The 25,253-nt window shown below is 51.0% G+C and overlaps 1 protein-coding gene across 1 annotated transcript in view; it reads right to left on the bottom strand.

The window, feature by feature from the left end:
* The window catches only part of SNX27 (sorting nexin 27), a 38,466-nt gene that overhangs the window by 5,263 nt on the left and 7,950 nt on the right, over positions 1 to 25,253 (bottom strand). Inside the window, exons 2-11 of the mRNA XM_086866306.1 lie at positions 22,347 to 22,578; positions 19,355 to 19,547; positions 15,938 to 16,002; positions 15,139 to 15,243; positions 13,290 to 13,368; positions 9,016 to 9,179; positions 7,816 to 7,905; positions 5,042 to 5,191; positions 2,854 to 2,982; positions 470 to 529 (exon numbers count right to left, since the gene is read on the bottom strand). Coding sequence (XP_086722432.1) covers positions 470 to 529; positions 2,854 to 2,982; positions 5,042 to 5,191; positions 7,816 to 7,905; positions 9,016 to 9,179; positions 13,290 to 13,368; positions 15,139 to 15,243; positions 15,938 to 16,002; positions 19,355 to 19,547; positions 22,347 to 22,578 — 1,267 coding nt within the window. The remainder of the gene's footprint in view (positions 1 to 469; positions 530 to 2,853; positions 2,983 to 5,041; positions 5,192 to 7,815; positions 7,906 to 9,015; positions 9,180 to 13,289; positions 13,369 to 15,138; positions 15,244 to 15,937; positions 16,003 to 19,354; positions 19,548 to 22,346; positions 22,579 to 25,253) is intronic.

Genomic DNA, 25,253 nt, shown 5'->3' with positions numbered 1-25,253 from the left:
TGGAATGGTTTTGGGCTCAGGAATTATTCTGGAACGGCTCTGGAATGGCTCTGGAATGGTTCTGGAATGGCTCTGGAATGGCTCTGGAATGGTTTTGGGCTCTGGAATGGCTCTGGAATGGTTCTGGAACGGTTCTGGAATGGCTCTGGACTCTGGAATGGCTCTGGAATGGCTCTGGAATGGTTCTGGGCTCTGGAATGGCTCTGGAATGGCTCTGGACTCTGGAATGGCTCTGGAATGGCTCTGGAATGGCTCTGGAATGGTTCTGGAATGGTTCTGGAACGGTTCTGGAATGGTTCTGGAACGGTTCTGGAATGGTTCTGGAATGGTTCTGGAATGACTTTTCCCCAGCCCAGGCCATTCCCAGCTCCCCAAGGCTCTTCCCAGATTTATCCCAGCGCATTCCCAGCTCCAGGAGCCTTTTCCCACGGAAAACCGCCTGGGAATGGGGAAAGTTGGGAATTCTCACCTCCTTCCTCCACTTGAGCTCGCAGAACACTCGCTCGAAGCACTCGTGCATGTAATTGAACTGCCAGGGAAAAACGGGAATCAGGGAAAACCCTGGAAAAATCCGGGAGATCCAGGGGGGAACTGGGAGTTCTGGGCAGGATCCAGGGAAAATCCGGGAATTCCAGGGGGAAACTGGGAGTTCTGGGCAGGATCCAGGGAAAATCCGGGAATTCCAGGGGGGAACTGGGAGATCTGGGAAGGATCCAGGGAAAATCCAGGGGATCCAGGGGGGAACTGGGAGATCTGGGAAGGATCCAGGGAAAATCCAGGGGATCCAGGGGGGAACTGGGAGTTCTGGGAAGGATCCAGGGAGGAATTGGGAACTCCTGGATCTTGTTGGGAGGTTCTGGATCCAGCGGCTCCAGGAGCTCCAGAGGAATTCCAGGGAGGAGCCAGGAATTCCAGGGAGGAGCCAGGAATTCCAGGGAGGAATGAGGAATTCCAGGGAGGAATGAGGAATTGCAGGGAAAAGGCAGCAGCTCCGTGTTGGAGCCAGGAATTCCAGGGCAGAACCAGCCTCTCCTGGGATCAGTTTTTGGGATCAGTTTGTGGGATCAGCCTCTCCTGGGATCAGTTTTTGGGATCAGTTTTTGGGATCAGCCTCTCCTGGGATCAGTTTTTGGGATCAGTTTTTGGAATCAGCCTCTCCTGGGATCAGTTTTTGGGATCAGTTTTTGGGATCAGCCTCTCCTGGGATCAGTTTGTGGGATCAGCCTCTCCTGGGATCAGTTTTTGGGATCAGCCTCTCCTGGGATCAGTTTTTGGGATCAGTTTGTGGGATCAGTTTGTGGGATCAGTTCTCTGATTTCTCCGGATTTCTCCAGGAATCCAGGCGGGATTCAGGACACTCGTGCATCCCATTCCTGAGGAATTCCGGGTGGGGTCTGGGACACTCCTGACCCCGTTCCCAAGGAACTCCAGGCAGGATTTGGACTCCCCAAAGAATTCTGGGTGGGATTGGGATTCCCCATTCCCAAGGAATTCTGGGTGGGACCAGGACACTCCTGATCCCATTCCCAAGGAACTCTGGGCAGGATTGGGATGGGGATGGGGATTGGGATGGGGATGGGGATTGGGATGGGGATCAGGATGGGGCTCAGGATCAGGATCGGGCTCAGGATGAGGATTGGGCTCAGGATCAGGATGGGGATCAGGATTGGGCTCAGGATCAGGATCAGGATCAGAATCAGAATTGGGATCAGGATGGGGATTGGGATCAGGATGGGGATCAGGATGGGGATCGGGATTGGGATCGGGATTGGGATCAGGATCAGGATGGGGATCAGGATGGGGATCGGGATCAGGATTGGGATCGGGATCAGGATCAGGATCAGGATGGGGATCAGGATCGGGATCGGGATCAGGATCAGGATGGGGATCAGGATCGGGATCGGGATCAGGATCAGGATCAGGATCAGGATTGGGATGGGGATCAGGATGGGGATCGGGATCAGGATTGGGATCAGGATCAGGATCAGGATGGGGATCAGGATCAGGATCAGGATTGGGATGGGGATCAGGATGGGGATCGGGATCGGGATCAAGATCAGGATCAGGATGGGGATCAGGATCAGGATCGGGATCAGGATCGGGATGAGGATCAGGATGAGGATCGGGATGAGGATCAGGATGGGGATCAAGATCGGGATCAGGATGGGGATCAGGATCGGGATGGGGATCAGGATCGGGATCGGGATCAGGATCGGGATCAGGGATCGGGATCAGGATGGGGATCAGGATGGGGATCAGGATCAGGATGGGGATCAGGATCAGGATCGGGATGGGGATCAGGATCAGGATGGGGATCAGGATGGGGATCGGGATCAGGATCAGGATGGGGATCGGGATCAGGATGGGGATCAGGATCGGGATGAGGATGAGGATCAGGATCGGGATCAGGATCGGGATCAGGATCAGGATCAGGATGGGGATCGGGATGGGGATGGGGATCAGGATGGGGATCAGGATCAGGATCGGGATCGGGATCAGGATCAGGATGGGGATCAGGATCAGGATGGGGATCGGGATGGGGATCAGGATCAGGGATCAGGATCAGGATCGGGATCGGGATCAGGATCAGGATGGGGATCAGGATCAGGATCAGGATGGGGATCAGGATCAGGATGGGGATCAGGATCGGGATCGAGATCAGGATCAGGATGGGGATCAGGATCAGGATCAGGATGGGGATCAGGATCGGGATGAGGATCAGGATCAGGATCGGGATCAGGATCGGGATCAGGATCAGGATGGGGATCAGGATGGGGATCGGGATCAGGATCAGGATGGGGATCAGGATGGGGATCAGGATCAGGGATCAGGATCAGGATCGGGATCACTCACGTAGGGGGTGAAGATCTTGACCCAGCGCGGTTTGCGCTCGGCGCGCGCGTACTCAAAGCAGAACGCCATCCCCTCCTCGTCCGTGTCCCAGCGCTGCATCTCCTCCCACTCGAAGGCGATCACCTGGTTCTGCGGAATTCCCGACCCCGCTGAGCCCCGAGGCCTCGGGATGGGCCGGGGGGTGAGGGAAAAGGAGGAGCTGCCTCCCGTCGAGCACGGGGAGGATTCCCGGAGTTATCCCGGAGAGCAGCGGCTGCGCTTCCCAAATCCCGCCCCGGAGCCGGGGCGAGGGGCAAATCCAAGGTGTGGGGTGGGTAACGATCCCAAATAAATCCCAGGGATTTGGGATGGTCCCAAATAAATCCCAGGGATTTGGGACGATCCCAAATAAATTCCAGGGATTTGGGATGGTCTCAAATAAATTCCAGGGATTTAGGATGGTCTCAGGGTAAATTCCAGGGATTTGGGATGATCCCAAATAAATTCCAGGGATTTGGGATGGTCCCAGGGTAAATTCCAGGGAGTTGGGATGGTCCCAAATAAATCCCAGGGATTTGGGATGGTCCCAAATAAATCCCAGGGATTTGGGATGGTCCCAAATAAATCCCAGGGATTTGGGATGGTCCCAAATAAATTCCAGGGATTTGGGATGATCCCAAATAAATCCCAGGGATTTAGGATGGTCTCAGGGTAAATTCCAGGGATTTGGGATCGTCCCAGGGTAAATCACAGGGATTTGGGATGGTCCCAAATAAATCCCAGGGATTTGGGATGGTCCCAGGGTAAATCACAGGGATTTGGGATGGTCCCAAATAAATCCCAGGGATTTGGGATGGTCCCAGGGTAAATCACAGGGATTTGGGATGGTCCCAAATAAATCCCAGGGATTTGGGATGGTCCCAAATAAATCCCAGGGATTTGGGATGGTACCAAATAAATTCCAGGGATTTGGGATGGTCCCAAATAAATTCCAGGGATTTGGGATGGTCCCAGGGTAAATTCCAGGGATTTGGGATGGTCCCAAATAAATTCCAGGGATTTGGGATCGTCCCAGGGTAAATCACAGGGATTTGGGATGGTCCCAAATAAATCCCAGGGATTTGGGATGGTCCCAGGGTAAATCACAGGGATTTGGGATGGTCCCAAATAAATCCCAGGGATTTGGGATGGTCTCAGGGTAAATCCCAGGGATTTGGGATGGTCCCAGGGTAAACCACAGGGATTTGGGATCATCCCTGGAGTTGGGACAATCCAGGGGAGCTGGGATGATCCCAAGGATTTGGGATGATCCCAGGGATTCAGGACAACCCCAAGGATTTGGGACAACCTCAGGGATTTGTGACAATCCCAGGCTTTGTGACAATCCCAGGGATTTGTAACAACCTTGGGATTTGTGACAACCACAGGATTTGGGACAATTCCAGGATTTGGGACAACCCCAGGGATTTATGACAACTCCAGGGATTTGGCACAACCTCAGGGATTTGGGACAACCCTGGGATTTGGGACAACCCTGGGATTTGGGACAATTCCAGGATTTGGGACAACCCCAGGAATTTATGACAACCCCGGGATTTGGGCAGCCGCAGCTCCAGGGTCTCGGGGCCACGCGGGATTCCCGGGAATGCAGGCTGGGCTGGGGATTCCCGGGAATGAGGGCTGGGGATTCTGGGAATGCAGGCTGGGCTGGGGATTCCCAGGAATTTGGGATGGGGATTCCGGGAATGCAGGCTGGGGATTCCCGGGAATTCGGGCTGGGGATTCCCGGGAATGAGGGCTGGGGATTCCGGGGAATGAGGGCTGGGGATTCCAGGAATGCGGGATGGAGATTCCCGGGAATTCGGGCTGGGGATTCCCGGGAACGAGGGCTGGGGATTCCCGGGAATTCGGGCTGGGGATTCTGGGAATGCAGGCTGGGGATTCCCGGGAACGAGGGCTGGGGATTCCAGGAACACGGGCTGGGGATTCCCGGGAACGAGGGCTGGGGATTCCCGGGAACGAGGGCTGGGGATTCCTGGAACACGGGCTGGGGATTCCCGGGAACGAGGGCTGGGGATTCCCGGGAACGCGGGCTGGGGATTTCCAGGCTGGGATTCTCGGGATGGGGATTCCCGGCAATGCGGGCTGGGGATTCCCAGGAATGAGGGCTGGGGATTCCCGGGAACGCGGGCCGGGATGTCGGGAATACCTCGAGCTGCCCCTCCTCGGTGCAGGCGTGCAGTTTGAAGTGGCGGATGCTGATGGCCGAGATGACGTGGCCGCGGCGCCGCGAGTCGCACGAGCAGTGCGGGAACGTGATCTCGTTGTACCCCTCGCAGGAGCGCAGCATCGTCAGGTACTGCCGGGATAACGGGAATGTCGGGATAACGGGAATGTTGGGATAACGAGAATGTGGGATAACGGGAATGTGGGGATAACGGGAATGGGATAACAGGAATGTTGGGATAACGGGAATGTCGGGATAACGGGAATGTGGGGATAACGGGAATGGGATAACGGGAATGTTGGGATAACGGGAATGTTGGGATAACGGGAATGTCGGGATAACGGGAATGGGATAACGTGATCTCGTTGTACCCCTCGCAGGAGCGCAGCATCGTCAGGTACTGCAGGGATAACGGGAATGTTGGGATAACGGGAATGTCGGGATAACGGGAATGGGATAACGGGAATGGGATAACGGGAATGTTGGGAAAACGGGAATGTTGGGAAAACGGGAATGTCGGGAAAACGGGAATGGGATAACGGGAATGTTGGGATAATGGGAATGTTGGGATAACGTGATCTCGTTGTACCCCTCGCAGGAGCGCAGCATCGTCAGGTACTGCAGGGATAATGGGAATGTGGGATAACAGGAATGGGATAACGGGAATGTTGGGATAACGGGAATGTTGGGATAACGGGAATGGGATAACGGGAATGGGATAACGTGATCTCGTTGTACCCTCACAGGAGAGCAGCATCGTCAGGTACTGCAGGGATAACGGGAATGTGGGATAATGGGAATGGGATAACGGGAATGTCGGGAAAACGGGAATGTTGGGATAACAGGAATGGGATAACGGGAATGTTGGGATAACGGGAATGGGATAATGGGAATGTTGGGATAACGGGAATGGGATAATGGGAATGTTGGGATAACGGGAATGTGGGGGATAATGGGAATGTGGGGGATAACGGGAATGTGGGGGATAATGGGAATGTTGGGATAACGGGAATGTGGGGGATAATGGGAATGTGGGGGGATAATGGGAATGTGGGGAGAACGGGAATGTGGGGGATAATGGGAATGTGGGGGATAATGGGAATGGGGGATAACGGGAATTTGGGATAATGGGAATGGGGGATAATGGGAATGTGGGGGGATAATGGGAATGTGGGGAGAACGGGAATGTGGGGGATAATGGGAATGTGGGGATAATGGGAATGTGGGGGATAATGGGAATGTGGGGGAGAACGGGAATGTGGGGGGCACCGGAGTGATGCCAGAGGCAGCAGGAATGTGGGGGGCACCAGGAATGCTGGAGACACTTGGAATCCCAGAATTCACCGGGATTCAGGGATTCACCGGGATTCTGGGATTCACCGGGATTCAGGGATTCACCAGGATTCACTGGGATTCAGGGATTCACCGGGATTCTGGGATTCACCGGGATTCAGGGATTCACCAGGATTCACCGGGATTCAGGGATTCACCGGGATTCACCAGGATTCTGGGATTCACCAGGATTCTGGGATTCACCAGGATTCACCGGGATTCAGGGATTCACTGGGATTCACCAGGATTCTGGGATTCACTGGGATTCACCAGGATTCTGGGATTCACCAGGATTCTGGGATTCTGGGATTCACTGGGATTCAGGGATTCACCAGGATTCTGGGATTCTGGGATTCACTGGGATTCTGGGATTCACCGGGATTCAGGAATTCACTGGGATTCAGGAATTCACTGGGATTCAGGGATTCAGCGGGATTCAGGGATTCACCAGGATTCTGGGATTCTGGGATTCACTGGGATTCTGGGATTCTGGGATTCACCGGGATTCTGGGATTCTGGGATTCACTGGGATTCTGGGATTCACCGGGATTCTGGGATTCAGGGATTCACCGGGATTCACCGGGATTCACCAGGATTCTGGGATACACCAGGATTCTGGGATTCACCGGGATTCTGGGATACACCAGGATTCTGGGATTCACTGGGATTCACCGGGATTCTGGGATTCACCAGGATTCACCAGGATTCTGGGATTCTGGGATTCACCAGGATTCTGGGATTCACCGGGATTCACCGGGATTCACCGGGATTCACCAGGATTCTGGGATTCACCGGGATTCTGGGATTCACCGGGATTCTGGGATTCACTGGGATTCTGGGATTCACCGGGATTCAGGGATTCACCGGGATTCAGGAATTCACTGGGATTCAGGGATTCACCGGGATTCACCAGGATTCAGGGATTCAGCGGGATTCAGGGATTCACCAGGATTCACCAGGATTCTGGGATTCACCGGGATTCTGGGATTCACCAGGATTCTGGAATTCTGGGATTCACCAGGATTCACCAGGATTCAGGGATTCACCAGGATTCTGGGATTCACCGGGATTCAGGGATTCAGCGGGATTCTGGGATTCTGGGATTCACCAGGATTCACCAGGATTCAGGGATTCAGCGGGATTCAGGGATTCACCAGGATTCTGGGATTCACCGGGATTCACCGGGATTCAGGGATTCAGCGGGATTCAGGGATTCACCGGGATACAGGCACGGGCAGGGATCCCAGCATTGGGAATGCGTTGGGAAGAGCTCAAAGCTCATCCCATTCCACAGTGGGGACGTTCCCGCTGCTCCAGCCTGGCCTGGGGCGCTCCCAGGGCTGGGGAAATCCATGGATTCTCTGGATAACCCATTCCAGAGCCTCTTCCCGGCCGCATTCCCGGGAAAATCCGGGATAACTCACCATGACCATCTTCCTCTGCTCGCAGAGCTTCTGGAGCTGGTAGGATTTCTCCTCGGCTTTGATGTAGCCTTTCTTGACGTCATCAACGGCCTGGGAACAGGGAAAAAACGGGAAAAATCCAGGAAAAATCCAGGAAAAAATCCGGGAAAAAATCCGGGAAAAAATCCAGGAAAAAAACGGGGAAAATCCGGGAAAAATCCGGGAAAAATCCAGGAAAAAAATGGGAAAAATCCGGGAAAAATCCAGGAGGAATCCGGGAAAAATCCAGGAAAAAATCCGGGAAATAAACAGGAAAAATCTGGGAAAAATCCAGGAAGAATCTGGGAAAAATCCGGGAAAAAATCCGGGAATTCCTCAGCTGGTGGAGCCCTTCTGGTGAGCTTGAGCTCAATCCCATAAAACCAGTTGGAATTCCTGAATTTGGGATCAACCCTTGGAGCCAACCGCCCTTCCAGGACTTTTCCTGACCCAAACAGGGATTCCAGAGGAATTCCAGGTGGGAATTCCAAGCTTGGAGTGCCTCAATCCCATAAAACCAGTTGGAATTCCTGAATTTGGGATCAACCCTTGGACCCAACCAGTTTCCAAGGACTTTTCCTGACCCAAACAGGGATTCCAGAGGAATTCCACGTGGGAATTCCAAGCTTGGAGTGCCTCAATCCCACCAAACCAGGTGGAATTCCCAATGTTGGGATCAACCCTTGGACCCAACCAGTTTCCAAGGACATTTCCTGACCCAAACAGGGATTCCAGAGGAATTCCACGTGGGAATTCCTCATCGTGGAGAGCGCTTGGAGTGCCTCAATCCCATAAAACCAGTTGGAATTCCCAATGTTGGGATCAACCCTTGATCCAACTGCCCTTCCAGGACTTTTCCTGACACAAACAGGGATTCCAGAGGAATTCCAGGTGGGAATTCCTCATCGTGGAGAGCACTTGGAGCGCCTCAATCCCATAAAACCAGGTGGAATTCCCAATGTTGGGATCAACCCTTGATCCAACTGCCCTTCCAGGACTTTTCCTGACCCAAACAGGGATTCCAGAGGAATTCCAGGTGGGAATTCCAAGCTTGGAGTGCCTCAATCCCACCAAACCAGTTGGAATTCCCAACGTTGGGATCAACCGCTGCACTCCACCACCTCTCCCATCGGAAAGGAGCATTCCAGGAGAATTCCAGCTGGGAATTCCGGGTGGGAATACCTGGTGGAAGAAGTAGGCGACGGCCAGGTCGTTGTCGTTGAGCAGCGCCTCCTCCTCGGTGGTGAAGAGCCACTTGCGCAGCGTCAGGCACGTCCCCGGCACCGCCGACGTGTAATTCTGCACGTACAGCTTGTGGGGAAACTCGTTGGGAGCCAGCTTCCGCACTGGGAAACACCGGGAAAACCATGGGAAAATCATGGGGAATCACGGGGAAATCACGGGGAAATCATGGGAAAATCATGGGGAAATCACGGGGAAATCACGGGGAAATCATGGGAAAATCATGGGGAAATCACGGGGAAATCACGGGGAAATCACGGGGAAATCACGGGGAAATCATGGGAAAATCATGGGAAAATCATGGGGAAACCATGGGAAAATCATGGGGAATCATGGGGAAATCACGGGGAAATCATGGGAAAATCATGGGGAATCACGGGGAAATCATGGGGAATCACGGGAAAATCACGGGAAAATCACGGGGAAATCATGGGGAAATAACGGGGAAATCATGGGAAAATCATGGGGAATCACGGGGAAATCACGGGGAAATCACGGGGAAATCATGGGAGAATCATCATGGGAAAATCACAGGAAAATCAGGGGAAAATCACGGGAAAATCATGGGAAAATAATGCGAAAATCATGGGAGAATCATGGGGAATCACGGGGAAATCACGGGGAAATCATGGAGAATCATGGGAATATCATGGGAAAATCACGGGGAAATCCCGGGAAAATCCCGGGAAAATCATGGAGAATCATGGGAATATCATGGGAAAATCATGGGAAAAATCATGGGAATATCATGGGAAAATCATGGGAAAAATCATGGGAATATCATGGGAGAATCATGGGAAAATCCCGGGAAAATCCCGGGGAAATCACGGGGAAATCACGGGAAAATCATGGGAATATCATGGGAAAATCATGGGAAAAATCATGGGAAAATCACGTGAGAATCATGGGAAAATCCCAGGAAAATCATGGGAAAATCCCAGAAAAATCACGGGAAAATCATGGGAGAATCATGGGAAAAATCACGGGAAAATCACGGGGAAATCATGGGAGAATCATGGGAGAATCATGGGAGAATCATGGGAGAATCATGGGAGAATCATGGGAGAATCACAGGAAATCATGGGAGAATCATGGGAAAAATCATGGGAAAATCATGGGAGAATCATGGGGAATCATGGGAGAATCATGGGAAAATCACGGGAAAATCACGGGAGAATCACGGGAGAATCCCAGGGAAATCCCGGGGAAATCGGGGGATGGAGGGGTGGGGGAGAGGGAAGGAGAGGGATGGTGGGAAATGCAAAAAATCGGTGTTAAAATGGGATTTTATCCCTGGGAACCTTCAGAAATTGCCCCAGATCCTTCCAAAATTATCCCAAGTCCCTCCAGAATGATCCCAAATCCTTCCAGAATGATCCCAAATCCTTCCAAATTTATCCCTGAATCCTTTCAGAATGATCCCAAAGCCTTCCAGAATGATCCCAAATACATCCAAAATTATCCCAAATCCTTCCAGGATGATCCTGAATCCTCCAGAATTATCCCAAAATCCTCCAGAATGATCCCAAATCCTTCCAAAATTATCCCAAAATCCTCCAGAATGATCCCAAATCCTTCCAAAATTATCCCTGAATCCTTTCAGAATGATCCCAAAGTCTCCAGAATGATCCCAAATCCTTCCAAATTTATCCCAAAATCCTCCAGAATGATCCCAAATCCTTCCAGAATGATCCCAAATGCTTCCAGAATGATCCCAAATACATCCAAAATTATCCCAAATCCTTCCAGGATGATCCTGAATCCTTCCAAAATTACCCTGAATCCTCCAGAATTATCCCTAAATCCTCCAGAATGATCCCAAATCCTTCCAAGTTTATCCCAAATCCTTCCAAAATGATCCCAAATCCCTCCAAAATGATCCCAAACCCTTTGGAAAGGATCCCAAACCCTTTGGAAATGATCCCAAAAGCCTCAAAAATTATCCCAAACCCCTCAAAAACGATCCTGGACACTTCCAAAATGATCCCAAAATTCTTTGGAGGGGCAGTTCCGTGGGATCCTGGAGATCCCAGGCAGCAATGGAATGGATTTAATTCCTTAAATCTTCTTTTAGAGGGGATTTAAGGAACTAAAAATGGTCATTTGAAGAGCTAAAAATCCCTGGAATCTCGAGGAACATCCCTAAAATCCTCTCCCAACGCCAGGATGGGAATGAAACCTCGGCTCCAAATCCCAAATAATCCCCATCCCAAATAATCCTCACCCCAAATAATCCCCATCCCAAATAATCCCCACCCCAAATAATCCCCATCCCAAATAATCCTCGTCCCAAATAATCCCCATCCCAAATAATCCTCATCCCAAATAATCCTCACCCCAAATAATCCCCACCCCAAATAATCCTCATCCCAAATAATCCCCATCCCAAATAATCCCCACCCCAAATAATCTCCATCCCAAATAATCCCCACCCCAAATAATCCCCATCCCAAATAATCCCCATCCCAAATAATCCTCGTCCCAAATAATCCCCGTCCCAAATAATCCCCATCCCAAATAATCCCCATCCCAAATAATCCCCATCCCAAATAATCCTCGTCCCAAATAATCCCCGTCCCAAATAATCCCCATCCCAAATAATCCTCACCCCAAATAATCCCCATCCCAAATAATCCCCACCCCAAATAATCCCCGTCCCAAATAATCCCCATCCCAAATAATCCTCACCCCAAATAATCCCCACCCCAAATAATCCCTGTCCCAAATAATCCCCGTCCCAAATAATCCCCGTCCCAAATAATCCCCGTCCCAAATAATCCCCACCCCAAATAATCCCCACCCCAAATAATCCCCACCCCAAATAATCCCCGTCCCAAATAATCCTCACCCCAAATAATCCCCGTCCCAAATAATCCTCATCCCAAATAATCCTCATCCCAAATAATCCCCATCCCAAATAATCCTCACCCCAAATAATCCCCGTCCCAAATAATCCTCATCCCAAATAATCCTCATCCCAAATAATCCTCATCCCAAATAATCCTCACCCCAAATAATCCCCATCCCAAATAATCCTCATCCCAAATAATCCTCATCCCAAATAATCCTCATCCCAAATAATCCTCATCCCAAATAATCCCCGTCCCAAATAATCCCCGTCCCAAATAATCCCCGTCCCAAATAATCCCCGTCCCAAATAATCCCCGTCCCAAATAATCCCCGTCCCAAATAATCCCCATCCCAAATAATCCTCGTCCCAAATAATCCTCACCCCAAATAATCCCCGTCCCAAATAATCCCCGTCCCAAATAATCCCCGTCCCAAATAATCCCCACCCCAAATAATCCCCACCCCAAATAATCCTCATCCCAAATAATCCTCATCCCAAATAATCCTCACCCCAAATAATCCCCGTCCCAAATAATCCCCACCCCAAATAATCCTCATCCCAAATAATCCCCATCCCAAATAATCCCCACCCCAAATAATCCCCACCCCAAATAATCCCCGTCCCAAATAATCCCCATCCCTCATCCCAGGGAATCCATCCCAGGGAATCCATCCCAAGGAATCCATCCCAGGGAATCCATCCCAGGGAATCCATCCCAGGGAATCCATCCCAAGGAATCCATCCCAGGAACCCTGGAAATTGGGAATGCCGAGGGAATTCAGGATTGAGCAGAGCCAGGAAAGAGCCCAAATCCCTCAGAATTCCACAGCCAGGCCTCAAATCCACCAGGACCTGGGATGAGGGTGGAGAAGGGATGGGGATTTCCATGGGGAAATGGTCCAGCTTGGATTCTTGGGAATATTTCCCCATGGAAAAGGCGGTCAGGTGTTGGATGGGGCAGAGCCCTCATTCCCAGGAATTATCCCAAAAACTCCTGGAAGCGGCGCCTGGGGGAGGGGATTTGGTGGGACCAGGGGGCTTTTCCAGCCGGGACAATTCCCCACCCCTGGAAGTGATCCCTGAATTCCAGCTGGGAACAACCTGGGACAGTGGGAAGTCCCAAGATCCCAAAGACCTTTAAGGATCTTTCCAGGATTCCCTGTCCTGCTTTAACAGGATTTTAGGGATAAACCCCTCCCTACCCCAGCTTACTCCATGGATTCCCTGGAATCACCCAGGCTGGAGCCTGGGCTGGTGGGATCCGTCCCTACCCCAGCAATTCCACAATCCCTCCCTGCGGATCCCCCTCCATTCCCGCTTTTCCAGCTTTTCCTCCCCGAATCCCGCGGAATTCCGGGCTCACCGAAGGAGTGGTTGATGACCTCGAAGAGGGCGAAGTAGTTGGCGGTGACGCTGTCCATGCCCACCTTGGCAGCCACCGCCTGGAAAACGCCGGGAAAACGGGATCAGCCTTCCCGGGAATTCCCTGACCACGGAAAACCCGGTTGGAATTCTGCCAGGAATTCTTCATTTCCCGTTTCGCTCCCCCCCAACCCATTCCCGGGGATTTCCAGGTTGTGGGGGTTCCACGATTCCAGCCTGGATTCCCGAGGGAAAAGGAGTGGAAAATTCCCGTCTGGGATTATCCCACGGCCGAAAGTCGGGGTGGAATTCCGGGGGTTGTGTGCTGGACACCCCCAAATCCCGTTTATCCCTGGGATTCTGGAATTCCTACTCTTTTCCAGAGGAATTTTCATCTCTTTTTCCAAAGGGTCTCCTGTGCGTTATTTTATTCCCCGTAATCTGTGGATCTAGGGGATCCCAATCCTCAAAAAATGGGGGAAAATCCGGGTGAGAAAGGAGGAAAATTCCAAGTGGGAAAGGAGGAAAATAAAGGTGGGAAAGGAGGAAAATTCCAAGTGGGAAAGGAGGAAAATAGAGATGGGAAAGGAAGAAAATCCAGATGGGAAAGGAGGAAAACCCAGGTGGGAAAGGAGGAAAATTCCAGGTGGGAAAGGAGGAAAATTCCAGGTGGGAAAGGGGGAAAATCCAGGTGGGAAAGGAGGAAAACTCCAGCTGGGAAAGGAAGAAAATCCAGGTGGGAAAGGAGGAAAATCGAGGTGGGAAAATCAGGAAAATTCCAGATGGGAAAGGAGGAAAATTCCAGGTGGGAAAGGAGGAAAATCCGGGTGGGAAAGGAGGAAAATAAAGGTGGGAAAGGAAGAAAATCCAGGTGGGAAAGGAAGAAAATTCCAGGTGGGAAAGGGGGAAAATTCCAGGTGGGAAAGGGGGAAAATTCCGGGTGGGAAAGGAGGAAAATTCCAGGTGGGAAAGGAAGAAAATTCCAGGTGGGAAAGGAGGAAAATTCCGGGTGGGAAAGGAGGAAAATTCCAGGTGGGAAAGGGGGAAAATTCCAGGTAGGAAAGGAGGAAAATCCGGGTGGGAAAGGAAGAAAATTCAGATGAGAAAGGAGGAAAATCCAGGTGGGAAAATCAGGAAAATTTCAGATGGGAAAGGAAGAAAATTCCAGGTGGGAAAGGGGGAAAATTCCAGGTGGGAAAGGAGGAAAATCCGGGTGGGAAAGGAGGAAAATCCGGGTGGGAAAGGAGGAAAATTCCAGGTGAGAAAGGAGGAAAATCCGGGTGGGAAAGGAGGAAAATCCAGATGAGAAAGGAGGAAAATTCCAGCTGGGAAAGGAAGAAAATTCCAGGTGGGAAAGGAGGAAAATTCCAGGTGGGAAAATCAGGAAAATTCCAGATGGGAAAGGAAGAAAATTCCAGGTGGGAAAGGAGGAAAATTCCAGATGGGAAAGGAAGAAAATTCCGGGTGGGAAAGGAAGAAAATCCAGGTGGGAAAGGAGGAAAATCCGGGTGGGAAAGGAGGAAAATCCGGGTGGCAAAGGAAGAAAATCCAGGTGGGAAAGGAAGAAAATCCAGATGAGAAAGGAGGAAAATCCGGGTGGGAAAGGAGGAAAATAAAGGTGGGAAAATCAGGAAAATTCCAGATGGGAAAGGAAGAAAATCCGGGTGGGAAAGGAGGAAAATTCCAGGTGGGAAAGGAAGAAAATCCAGATGGGAAAGGAGGAAAATTCCAGGTGGGAAAGGAGGAAAATTGAGGTGAGTGGAATGAAATTCCAGGTGGGGGTGGGGAAACGGAGTTGAGGGGCTGGGAATTCCGGGTGGGAAGGAAATTCCAGGTGGGAATGGGCTCACCTGGTACACCTGGTCCGTGGTGCTGTTCTTCTTCACCCTGACCGTCACCGTGGTGACGTCCGGGAGCGCCACCCGCAGCTCCACGTCGGAGACGCCGTTGTAATTCTGGGAAAATTCCCCCAAAAAAATCAGGGAATGCCGCTTTTCCAGAGATCCCTTCAAATCCCCCGGAGGGGTGGGAGGAGGGATGGGGTTGGATTCTTCTCCTGAGGGAGAGGATGAGGCTCCTGCTGGGATATTTGGGAAATTCCCCCATGGAATTTGGGGTTTGGAGGAATTTTGGGAGCTCGGGGTGCCTCAATCCCATAAAAAATGGTTGGAATTGTCCCAAAATCCACGGATGTGGCACCTGGGGACACGGAGCAGGGGACAGACGGAGCTCCAAGGGTTTTTCCAGCTTTGGCCATTCCATGGAAGCTTTTGGGGGTTTCTTCCATGGAATTCTGTTGGACCAAGCCTCAATCCCATAAAAACCGGTTGGAATTGTCCCAAAACCCACAGATGTGGCACCTGGGGACAGGGAAGGGGGTGGCCTTGGGGACAACGTGAGGAGCTCCAAGGGGTTTTCCAACCTCGGTGATTCCATGATTCCGTGGGGTTTTTTTTCCATGGAATTCTGCGGGACCAAGCCTCAATCCCACCAAAAACCGTTGGAATTGTCCCAAAACCCATGGATGTGGCACTTGGGGACAGGGATCAGGGGTGGCCTTGGGGACAGTTGGGCAGGAGGGGTTTTCCCACCTTGGCGATTCCATGGAAGAGTTTTTTCCATGGAATTCCGCGGGATGACGTCACCCACCTCGTCCGACTCCGACAGGAATTCCTGCATGATGTCGCTCTCGCCGATGACCCGGATGGAGCACACTGCGGGACACACGGAATGTCACCGGGAATGTCACCGGGAATGTCACCGGGAATGTCACCGGGAATGGCACCGGGAATGGCACCGGGAATGTCGCCAGGAATGTCATTGGGAATGTCACCGGGAATGGCACTGGGAATGTCACCGGGAACGTCACCGGGAACGTCACCGGGAATGTCATTGGGAACGTCACCGGGAATGTCATTGGGAACGTCACCGGGAATGTCACCAGGAATGGCACCGGGAATGCCACCGGGAATGTCATTGGGAATGTCATTGGGAATGGCACCGGGAATGGCATTGGGAATGTCATTGGGAATGGCACCGGGAATGGCACCGGGAATGGCACTGGGAACGTCACTGGGAACGTCACCGGGAATGGCACCGGGAACGGCACCGGGAATGTCATTGGGAATGGCACCGGGAATGGCACTGGGAATGTCACCGGGAATGTCACCGGGAATGTCATTGGGAATGGCACTGGGAATGTCATTGGGAATGTCATTGGGAATGGCACCGGGAATGTCACCGGGAATGTCATTGGGAATGGCACTGGGAATGTCATTGGGAATGTCACCGGGAATGGCACCGGGGACGTCACCGGGAATGTCACCGGGATCTGCAGGAATGGCCCCTCCAGGACATCCCAGCAACCCCTTCCCGTCATCCCAACCCATCCCGAGGGAATTCCTGCACCTGGGTCACCTCCTGTGACCTGTCCTGTGTCCCCTCCTGTCCCCAGTGTCCCTCAGTGTCCCCCCAGTGTCCCCCCAGTGTCCCCAGTGTCCCTCAGTGTCCCCCCAGTCTCCCTAGTGTCCCCAGTGTCCCTCAGTGTCCCCCCAGTGTCCCTCAGTGTCCCCCCAGTGTCCCCCCAGTGTCCCCAGTGTCCCCCCAGTGTCCCCAGTGCCCTCAGTGTCCCCCCAGTGTCCCCAGTGTCCCTCAGTGTCCCCCCAGTGTCCCTCAGTGTCCCCCCAGTGTCCCCAGTGTTCCCAGTGTCCCCCCAGTGTCCCCCCAGTGTCCCCAGTGCCCTCAGTGTCCCCCCAGTGTCCCCAGTGTCCCTCAGTGTCCCCCCAGTGTCCCCAGTGTCCCCCCAGTCTCCAGTGTTCCCCCAGTGTCCCCCCAGTGTCTCCAGTGTCCCTCAGTGTCCCCCCAGTGTCCCCAGTGTCCCCCCAGTCTCCAGTGTTCCCCCAGTGTCCCCCCAGTGTCCCCCCAGTGTCCCCAGTGCCCTCAGTGTCCCCCCAGTGTCCCCAGTGTCCCTCAGTGTCTCCCCAGTGTCCCCAGTGTCCCCCCAGTGTCCCCCCAGTCTCCAGTGTCCCCCAGTGTCCCCCCAGTGTCCCCAGTGTCCCCAGTGTCCCTGTCTCCCTGCCATGTCCCCCTGTCCCTCCATGGATCCCGACCCTCTCCAAGGAGGATCCCGGGAGCTCCAGCCCAGAACCCCCAGACGGAGCCGGAGCCGGAGCACCCTGGGGAACCCCGGGATAGCCCGGGAATGCCGGGGAGGGGCCTGGGATGAGGAGGGGCCTGGGATGAGGAGGGGTTTTGGGATGAGGAGGGGTTTTGGGGTGAGGAGGGGTTTTGGGATGAGGGATTTGGGATGAGGAGGGGTTTTGGGGTGAGGAGGGGTTTTGGGATGAGGAGGGGTTTTGGGATGAGGAGGGGTTTTGGGGTGAGGAGGGGTTTTGGGATGAGGAGGGGTTTTGGGATGAGGAGGGGTTTTGGGGTGAGGAGGGGTTTTGGGATGAGGAGGGGTTTTGGGATGAGGAGGGGTTTTGGGATGAGGTGTTATTTGGGCTGAGGGATTTTGGGATGAGGAGGGGTTTTGGGATGAGGAGGGATTTTGGGGTGAGGAGTTATTTGGGATGAGGGATTTGGGATGAGGAAGGGATTTTGGGATGAGAGTTTTTGGGATGAGGGATTTTGGGATGAGGAGGGGTTTTGGGATGAAGGATTTCGGGATGAGGGATTTTGGGATGAGGTGTTATTTGGGCTGAGGGATTTTGGGGTGAGGAGGGGTTTTGGGATGAGGAGGGGTTTTGGGATGAGGAGGGATTTTGGGATGAGGAGGGGTTTTGGGATGAGGAGGGGATTTTGGGATGAGAGTTTTTGGGACGAGGGATTTTGGGATGAGGAGGGATTTTGGGATGAGGAGGGATTTTGGGATGAAGGATTTCGGGATGAGGGACTTTGGGGCAAGGATGGATTGTGGGATGAGGGATTTTGGGATGAGGAGGGATTTTGAATCCTGGGATTCTGGGATGAGGAGGGATTTTGAATCCCGCGATTCTGGGATAAGGAAGGATTGTGAATCCTGGGATGAAGAAGGGTTATTGAATCCCGGGATTCTGGGATGAGGAAGGATTGTGAATCCTGTAATTCTGGGATAAGGAAGGATTTTGAAACCCGGGATTCTGGGATGAGGAGGGATTTTGAATCCCAGGATGAGGAAGGATTATTGAATCCCGTGATTCCAGGATGAGGAAGGATTATTGAATCCCGGAATTCTGGGATGAGGAAGGATTGTGAATCCCAGGATAAGGAAGGATTGTGAATCCCAGGATTCCGGTATGAGGAAGGACTGTGAATCCCGGGATTCCAGGATAAGGAAGGACTGTGAATCCCAGAATTCCAGGATAAGGAAGGATTGTGAATCCCAGGATTCCGGGATAAGGAAGGACTGTGAATCCTGGGATTCCGGGATAAGGAAGGATTGTGAATCCCAGGATTCCGGGATAAGGAAGGACTGTGAATCCCGGAATTCCGGGATAAGGAAGGACTGTGAATCCCGGAATTCCGGGATAAGGAAGGATTGTGAATCCCAGGATTCTGGGATAAGGAAGGACTGTGAATCCTGTAATTCCGGGATAAGGAAGGATTGTGAATCCCGTAATTCTGGGATAAGGAAGGACTGTGAATCCCAGGATGCCGGGATAAGGAAGGATTATTGAATCCTGTAATTCCGGGATAAGGAAGGATTGTGAATCCCGGGATTCCGGGATAAGGAAGGATTGTGAATCCCAGGATTCCGGGATAAGGAAGGACTGTGAATCCTGTAATCCCGGGATAAGGAAGGACTGTGAATCCCAGGATTCTGGGATAAGGAAGGACTGTGAATCCCGTGATTCCGGGATAAGGAAGGATTGTGAATCCCGGGATTCCGGGATAAGGAAGGATTGTGAATCCCAGGATTCCGGGATAAGGAAGGATTGTGAATCCCAGGATTCCAGGATAAGGAAGGATTGTGAATCCCGGGATTCTGGGATAAGGAAGGACTGTGAATCCCAAAATTCCGGGATGAGGAAGGACTGTGAATCCCAGGATTCCAGGATAAAGAAGCATTCCAGGCAGGCTCCATACCCTTCTCCAGGTACTCCTCCAGGCCCCTCCTGCGGGCGTCCAGCTGCTGCTCGGACAGCGAGAACGGCCACTTCCCGGGGAGGCGCGGGAAGGTGAAATTGGCGAATTCCCGCTTCAGGTTCTGGTGCAGGATGGCGAATTCCCGGTAGCGCTTGGAGCACAGCTGCCGCCCGGCCATGTACACGTTGTACACCTGGAAAACAGCCCCAAAAATTCCCAAAAATCCCACTCGGATCGGGAGAGGGCTTTGGGGGAAAGAGGGAAATGAGGCTGGAGCTGCGGGAGGGCACTGCTGGTCGCGGTATTCCAGAATGGCAAATCTTGGGATTCAGGATTCTGGACACTTCCCATGGGACACTGAGAGATCCCAAACTCCCCATTTCCCATGCAAAACTCGGGATTCAGGATCGTGGATACTTCCCATGGAATGCAGAGATCCCAAACTCCCCATTTCCCATCCAAAACTCGGGATTCAGGATTGTGGACACTTCCCATGGGACACTGAGAGATCCCAAACTCCCCATTTCCCATCCAAAACTTGGGATTCAGGATTGTGGATACTTCCCATGGGACATTGAGAGATCCCAAACTTCCCATTTCCCACCCAGAGCCCCAAATCTTGGGATTTAAGTTCCTGGTTCCTTCCCATGGAATGCAGAGATCCCAAACTCCCCATTTCCCATCCAAAACTTGGGATTCAGGATCGTGGATACTTCCCATGGAATGCAGAGATCCCAAACTCCCCATTTCCCATCCAAAACTCGGGATTCAGGATCATGGATACTTCCCATGGGACACTGAGAGATCCCAAACTCCCCATTTCCCATAAAAAACTCAGGATTCAGGATTGTGGATACTTCCCATGGGACACTGAGAGATCCCAAACTCCTCATGTTCCATCCAAAACTCAGGATGCAGGATTGTGGATACTTCCCATGGAATGCAGAGAGATCCCAAGCTCCCCATTTCCCATCCAAAACTCGGGATTCAGGATTGTGGATATTTCCCATGGAATGCAGAGATCCCAAACTTCCCATTTCCCATCCAAATCTTGGGATTCAGGATCATGGATACTTCCCATGAGACACTGAGAGATCCCAAACTCCCCGTTTCCCATCCAAATCTTGGGATTTAAGTTCCTGGTTCCTTCCCATGGAATGCAGAGATCCCAAACTCCTCATGTTCCATCCAAAACTCGGGATTCAGGATCGTGGACACTTCCCATGGGACACTGAGAGATCCCAAACTTCCCATTTCCCACCCAGAGCCCCAAATCTTGGGATTTAAATTCCTGGTTCCTTCCCATGGAATGCAGGGTTTTCCCATGAGACACTGAGAGATCCCAAACTCCCCATTTCCCATCCAAAACTCAGGATTCAGGATTGTGGATATTTCCCATGGAATGCAGAGAGATCCCAAACTCCCCATTTCCCATCCAAATCTTGGGATTCAGGATCATGGATACTTCCCATGAGACACTGAGAGATCCCAAACTTCCCATTTCCCACCCAGAGCCCCAAATCTTGGGATTTAAGTTCCTGGTTCCTTCCCATGGAATGCAGAGATCCCAAACTCCTCATGTTCCATCCAAAACTCAAGATTCAGGATTGTGGATACTTCCCATGGAATGCAGAGAGATCCCAAGCTCCCCATTTCCCATCCAAAACTCGGGATTCAGGATTGTGGATATTTCCCATGGAATGCAGAGATCCCAAACTTCCCATTTCCCATCCAAATCTTGGGATTCAGGATCATGGATACTTCCCATGAGACACTGAGAGATCCCAAACTCCCCATTTCCCATCCAAATCTTGGGATTTAAGTTCCTGTTTCCTTCCCATGGAATGCAGAGATCCCAAACTCCTCATGTTCCATCCAAAACTTGGGATTCAGGATCGTGGACACTTCCCATGGGACACTGAGAGATCCCAAACTTTGCATTTCCCATAAAAAACTCGGGATTCAGGATTGTGGATACTTCCCATGGGACACTGAGAGATCCCAAGCTCCCCATTTCCCATCCAAAACTCCAAAACTTGGGATTCAGGATCGTGGATTTTGGGGAAAACCCTGCTATTTTGAGGAAGAATCCAGATATTTAGGGAAAAACCCCACTTTTTTGGGGAAAACTTTGGTTTTTTGGGGAAAAACCTACTAATTTGAGGAAAAATCCAGATATTTAGGGAAAACTCCTATTTTTTTTGGGGAGAACCCTGCATTTTTGGAGAAAATACTGCTTTTTTGGGGAAGAATCCAGATATTTAGGGAAAAGTCCTGCTTTTTTGGGAAAAACCCTGCTTTTTGGTGGGAAAACACTGCTATTTTGGGGAAAATCCTGCTATTTTGAGGAAGAATCCAGACATTTAGGGGAAAACCCCACTTTTTTAGGGAAAACCCTGCTTTTTGTGAGGAAAACCTGGCTTTTTTGGGGAAAATACTGCTTTTTTGGAGAGAAAATTGCTATTTTGGGGAAAATCCTGCTATTTTGAGGAAGAATCCAGACATTTAGGGGAAAACCCTGGGGTTGTTTTTTTGGGAAAACCCTGCTTTTTTTGGGGGGAAAATCCCTGCTGTTTAGGGAAAACCTCTGCTTTTTTGAGGAAGAATCCAGATATTTAGGGGAAAACCCCACTTTTTTAGGGAAAACCGTGCTTTTTTTGGGGGGAAACTGCTATTTTGGGGAAAACCCCACTTTTTTGAGGAAAAATCCAGATATTTAAGGAAAACCCCTGCCTTTTTGGGGAAAAACCTACCTATTTGAGGAAAAACCCTACTATTTGAGGAAAAACCCTACTATTTGAGGAAAAACCCTACTATTTGAGGAAAAACCCTGCAGCTGTGTGGAAAATCCTCCTATTTCAAGCAAACCCCCACGATTTTAGGGCACACCCTGCTATTTACTACCAACAACCGCCACAAACGAACAAAACCCCTTGGGAAATCCCCCAAATCCGTGGATTTTCCCCCCATTCCCGAGGGGAAAAAGCCTCACCACGAACTTCTCTCCGCTCTGCTCCACGTGTTTGTAGGTGGGGATGGAGATGGGCACCGCCTGTTTCTCGCTGTAGTCGTAGAAGGGCGGCCCCAGCGGCTCCTCGGGAGGCTCCAGGCTCTCGGCCTCGTGTGGCGGCACCGAGAGCACCGTGAGCACCAGCTCCTTCTCCCCGGCGCGGATCAGATCCACCACCTGCTTGTGCGTGGCTCCTTCCACGTTCACGCCGTTCCTAAAGGGGAAAATATCCCAGATTCCCATGGATCACATCCATCACCTGCTTATTGGGGCTCCTTCCATATTCACACTGTTCCGGAAGGGAAAATATTCCAAATTCCCATGGATCACATCCATCACCTGCTTATGAGGGAACCTTGCATGTTCACCCTGTTCCTAAAGGGAAAATATCCCAAATTCCCGTGGATCAGATCCATCACCTGCTTACTGGGGCTCCTTCCACATTAACACTGTTCCTAAAGGGGAAGATATCCCAAATTCCCATGGATCACATCCACCACCTGTTTATTTGGGCTCCTTCCACGTTCACCCCATTCCAAAACGGAAAATATCCCAAATTTTCATGGATCACATCCACCACCTGTTTATGAGGGAACCTTCAACATTCACCCTGTTCCTGCATGGAAAAATATCCCAAATTCCCATGGATCACATCCACCACCTGCTTGTGCATGGCTCCCTAAACATTCACCCCATTCCTAAAGGGAAAATATCCCAAATTCCCATGGATCACATCCATCACCTGCTTACTGGGGCTCCTTCAACATTCACCCCATTCCTAAAGGGAAAATATCCCAAATTCCCATGGATCACATCCATCACCTGCTTATTTGGGCTCCTTCCACGTTCACCCCATTCCAAAATGGAAAATATCCCAAATTTTCATGGATCACATCCACCACCTGTTTATTGGGGCTCCTTCTACGTTAACACTGTTCCTAAAGGGGAAAACATCCCAAATTTTCATGGATCACATCCATCACCTGCTTATTGGGGGATGTTCAACATTCACCCCATTCCTAAAGGGAAAAATATCCCAAATTCCCATGGATCAGATCCATCACCTGCTTACTGGGGCTCCTTCATCATTCACCCCATTTCTAAACGGAAAATATCCCAAATTTTCATGGATCACATCCACCACCTGTTTATTGGGGCTCCTTCCATGTTCACGCCGTTCCTAAAGGGGAAAATATCCCAGATTCCCATGGATCACATCCACCACCTGTTTATTGGGGCTCCTTCCATATTCACACTGTTCCTGAAGGGAAAATATTCCAAATTCCCATGGATCACATCCATCACCTGTTTATTGGGGGATGTTCAACATTTACCCCATTCCTAAAGGGGAAAATATCCCAGATTTTCATGGATCACATCCACCACCTGTTTATTGGGGCTCCTTCTACGTTCACCCCATTCCAAAACGGAAAATATCCCAAATTTTCATGGATCACATCCACCACCTGTTTATTGGGGCTCCTTCTACGTTAACACTGTTCCTAAAGGGGAAAATATCCCAAATTTTCATGGATCACATCCACCACCTGTTTATTGGGGGATGTTCAACATTCACCCCATTCCTGCATGGAAAAATATCCCAAATTCCCATGGATCAGATCCATCACCTGCTTACTGGGGCTCCTTCAACATTCACCCCATTCCTAAAGGGAAAAATATCCCAAATTCTCATGGATCACATCCATCACCTGGTTATTGGGGCTCCTTCATCATTCACCCCATTCCTAAAGGGAAAAATATCCCAAATTTTCATGGATCACATCCACCACCTATTTGTGCATGGCTCCCTAAACATTCACCCCATTCCTAACGGGAAAATATTCCAAATTCTCATGGATCACATCCACCACCTGCTTACTGGGGCTCCTTCATCATTCACCCCATTTCTAAACGGAAAATATCCCAAATTTTCATGGATCACATCCATCACCTGCTTATTTGGGCTCCTTACACATTGACACCATTCCTTCATGGAAAAATATCCCAAATTTTCATGGATCAGATTCACCACGTGTTTATGAGGGAACCTTCCAAGTTCACCCCATTCCTGCATGGAAAAATATCCCAAATTCCCATGGATCACATCCATCACCTGCTTGTGCGTGGCTCCTTCAACATTCACCCCATTCCTAAATGGAAAATATCCCAGATTTTCATGGATCACATCCATCACCTGCTTATTGGGGGATGTTCAACATTCACCCTGTTCCTAAAGGGAAAATATCCCAAATTCCCATGGATCAGATCCATCACCTGCTTACTGGGGCTCCTTCCACATTAACACTGTTCCTAAAGGGAAAAATATCCCAAATTTTCATGGATCACATCCACCACCTATTTGTGCATGGCTCCCTAAACATTCACCCCATTCCTAATGGGAAAATATTCCAAATTCCCATGGATCAGATCCATCACCTGCTTACTGGGGCTCCTTCAACAGTCACCCCATTCCTAAAGGGAAAATATCCCAAATTCCCATGGATCAGATCCATCACCTGCTTATTGGGGCTCCATCCATGTTCACACCGTTCCTAAAGGGAAAATATCCCAGATTCCCATGGATCACATCCACCACCTGTTTATTGGGGGATGTTCAACATTCACCCCATTCCTAAAGAGAAAAATATCCCAAATTCCCACGGATCACATCCATCACCTGCTTACTGGGGCTCCTTCAACAGTCACCCCATTTCTAAACGGAAAATATCCCAAATTTTCATGGATCACATCCACCACCTGCTTATGAGGGAACCTTCCATGTTTGCCCTGTTCCTTAAGGGGAAAATATCCCAAATTCCCATGGAAGTGCTGAGGACATTCCCAAGCCACCTCCAGAGAACATTCCCGACATTCCCAACAGCCCCACAG

This window comes from Cyanistes caeruleus, chromosome 30 (genome assembly GCF_971803275.1).
Source record: "Cyanistes caeruleus chromosome 30, bCyaCae1.hap1.1, whole genome shotgun sequence".
In the NCBI taxonomy this organism is placed as follows: domain Eukaryota; kingdom Metazoa; phylum Chordata; class Aves; order Passeriformes; family Paridae; genus Cyanistes; species Cyanistes caeruleus.
The sequence above is the reverse complement of the archived record's forward strand: the minus strand, read 5'-3'. Positions and strand labels throughout refer to the sequence as shown.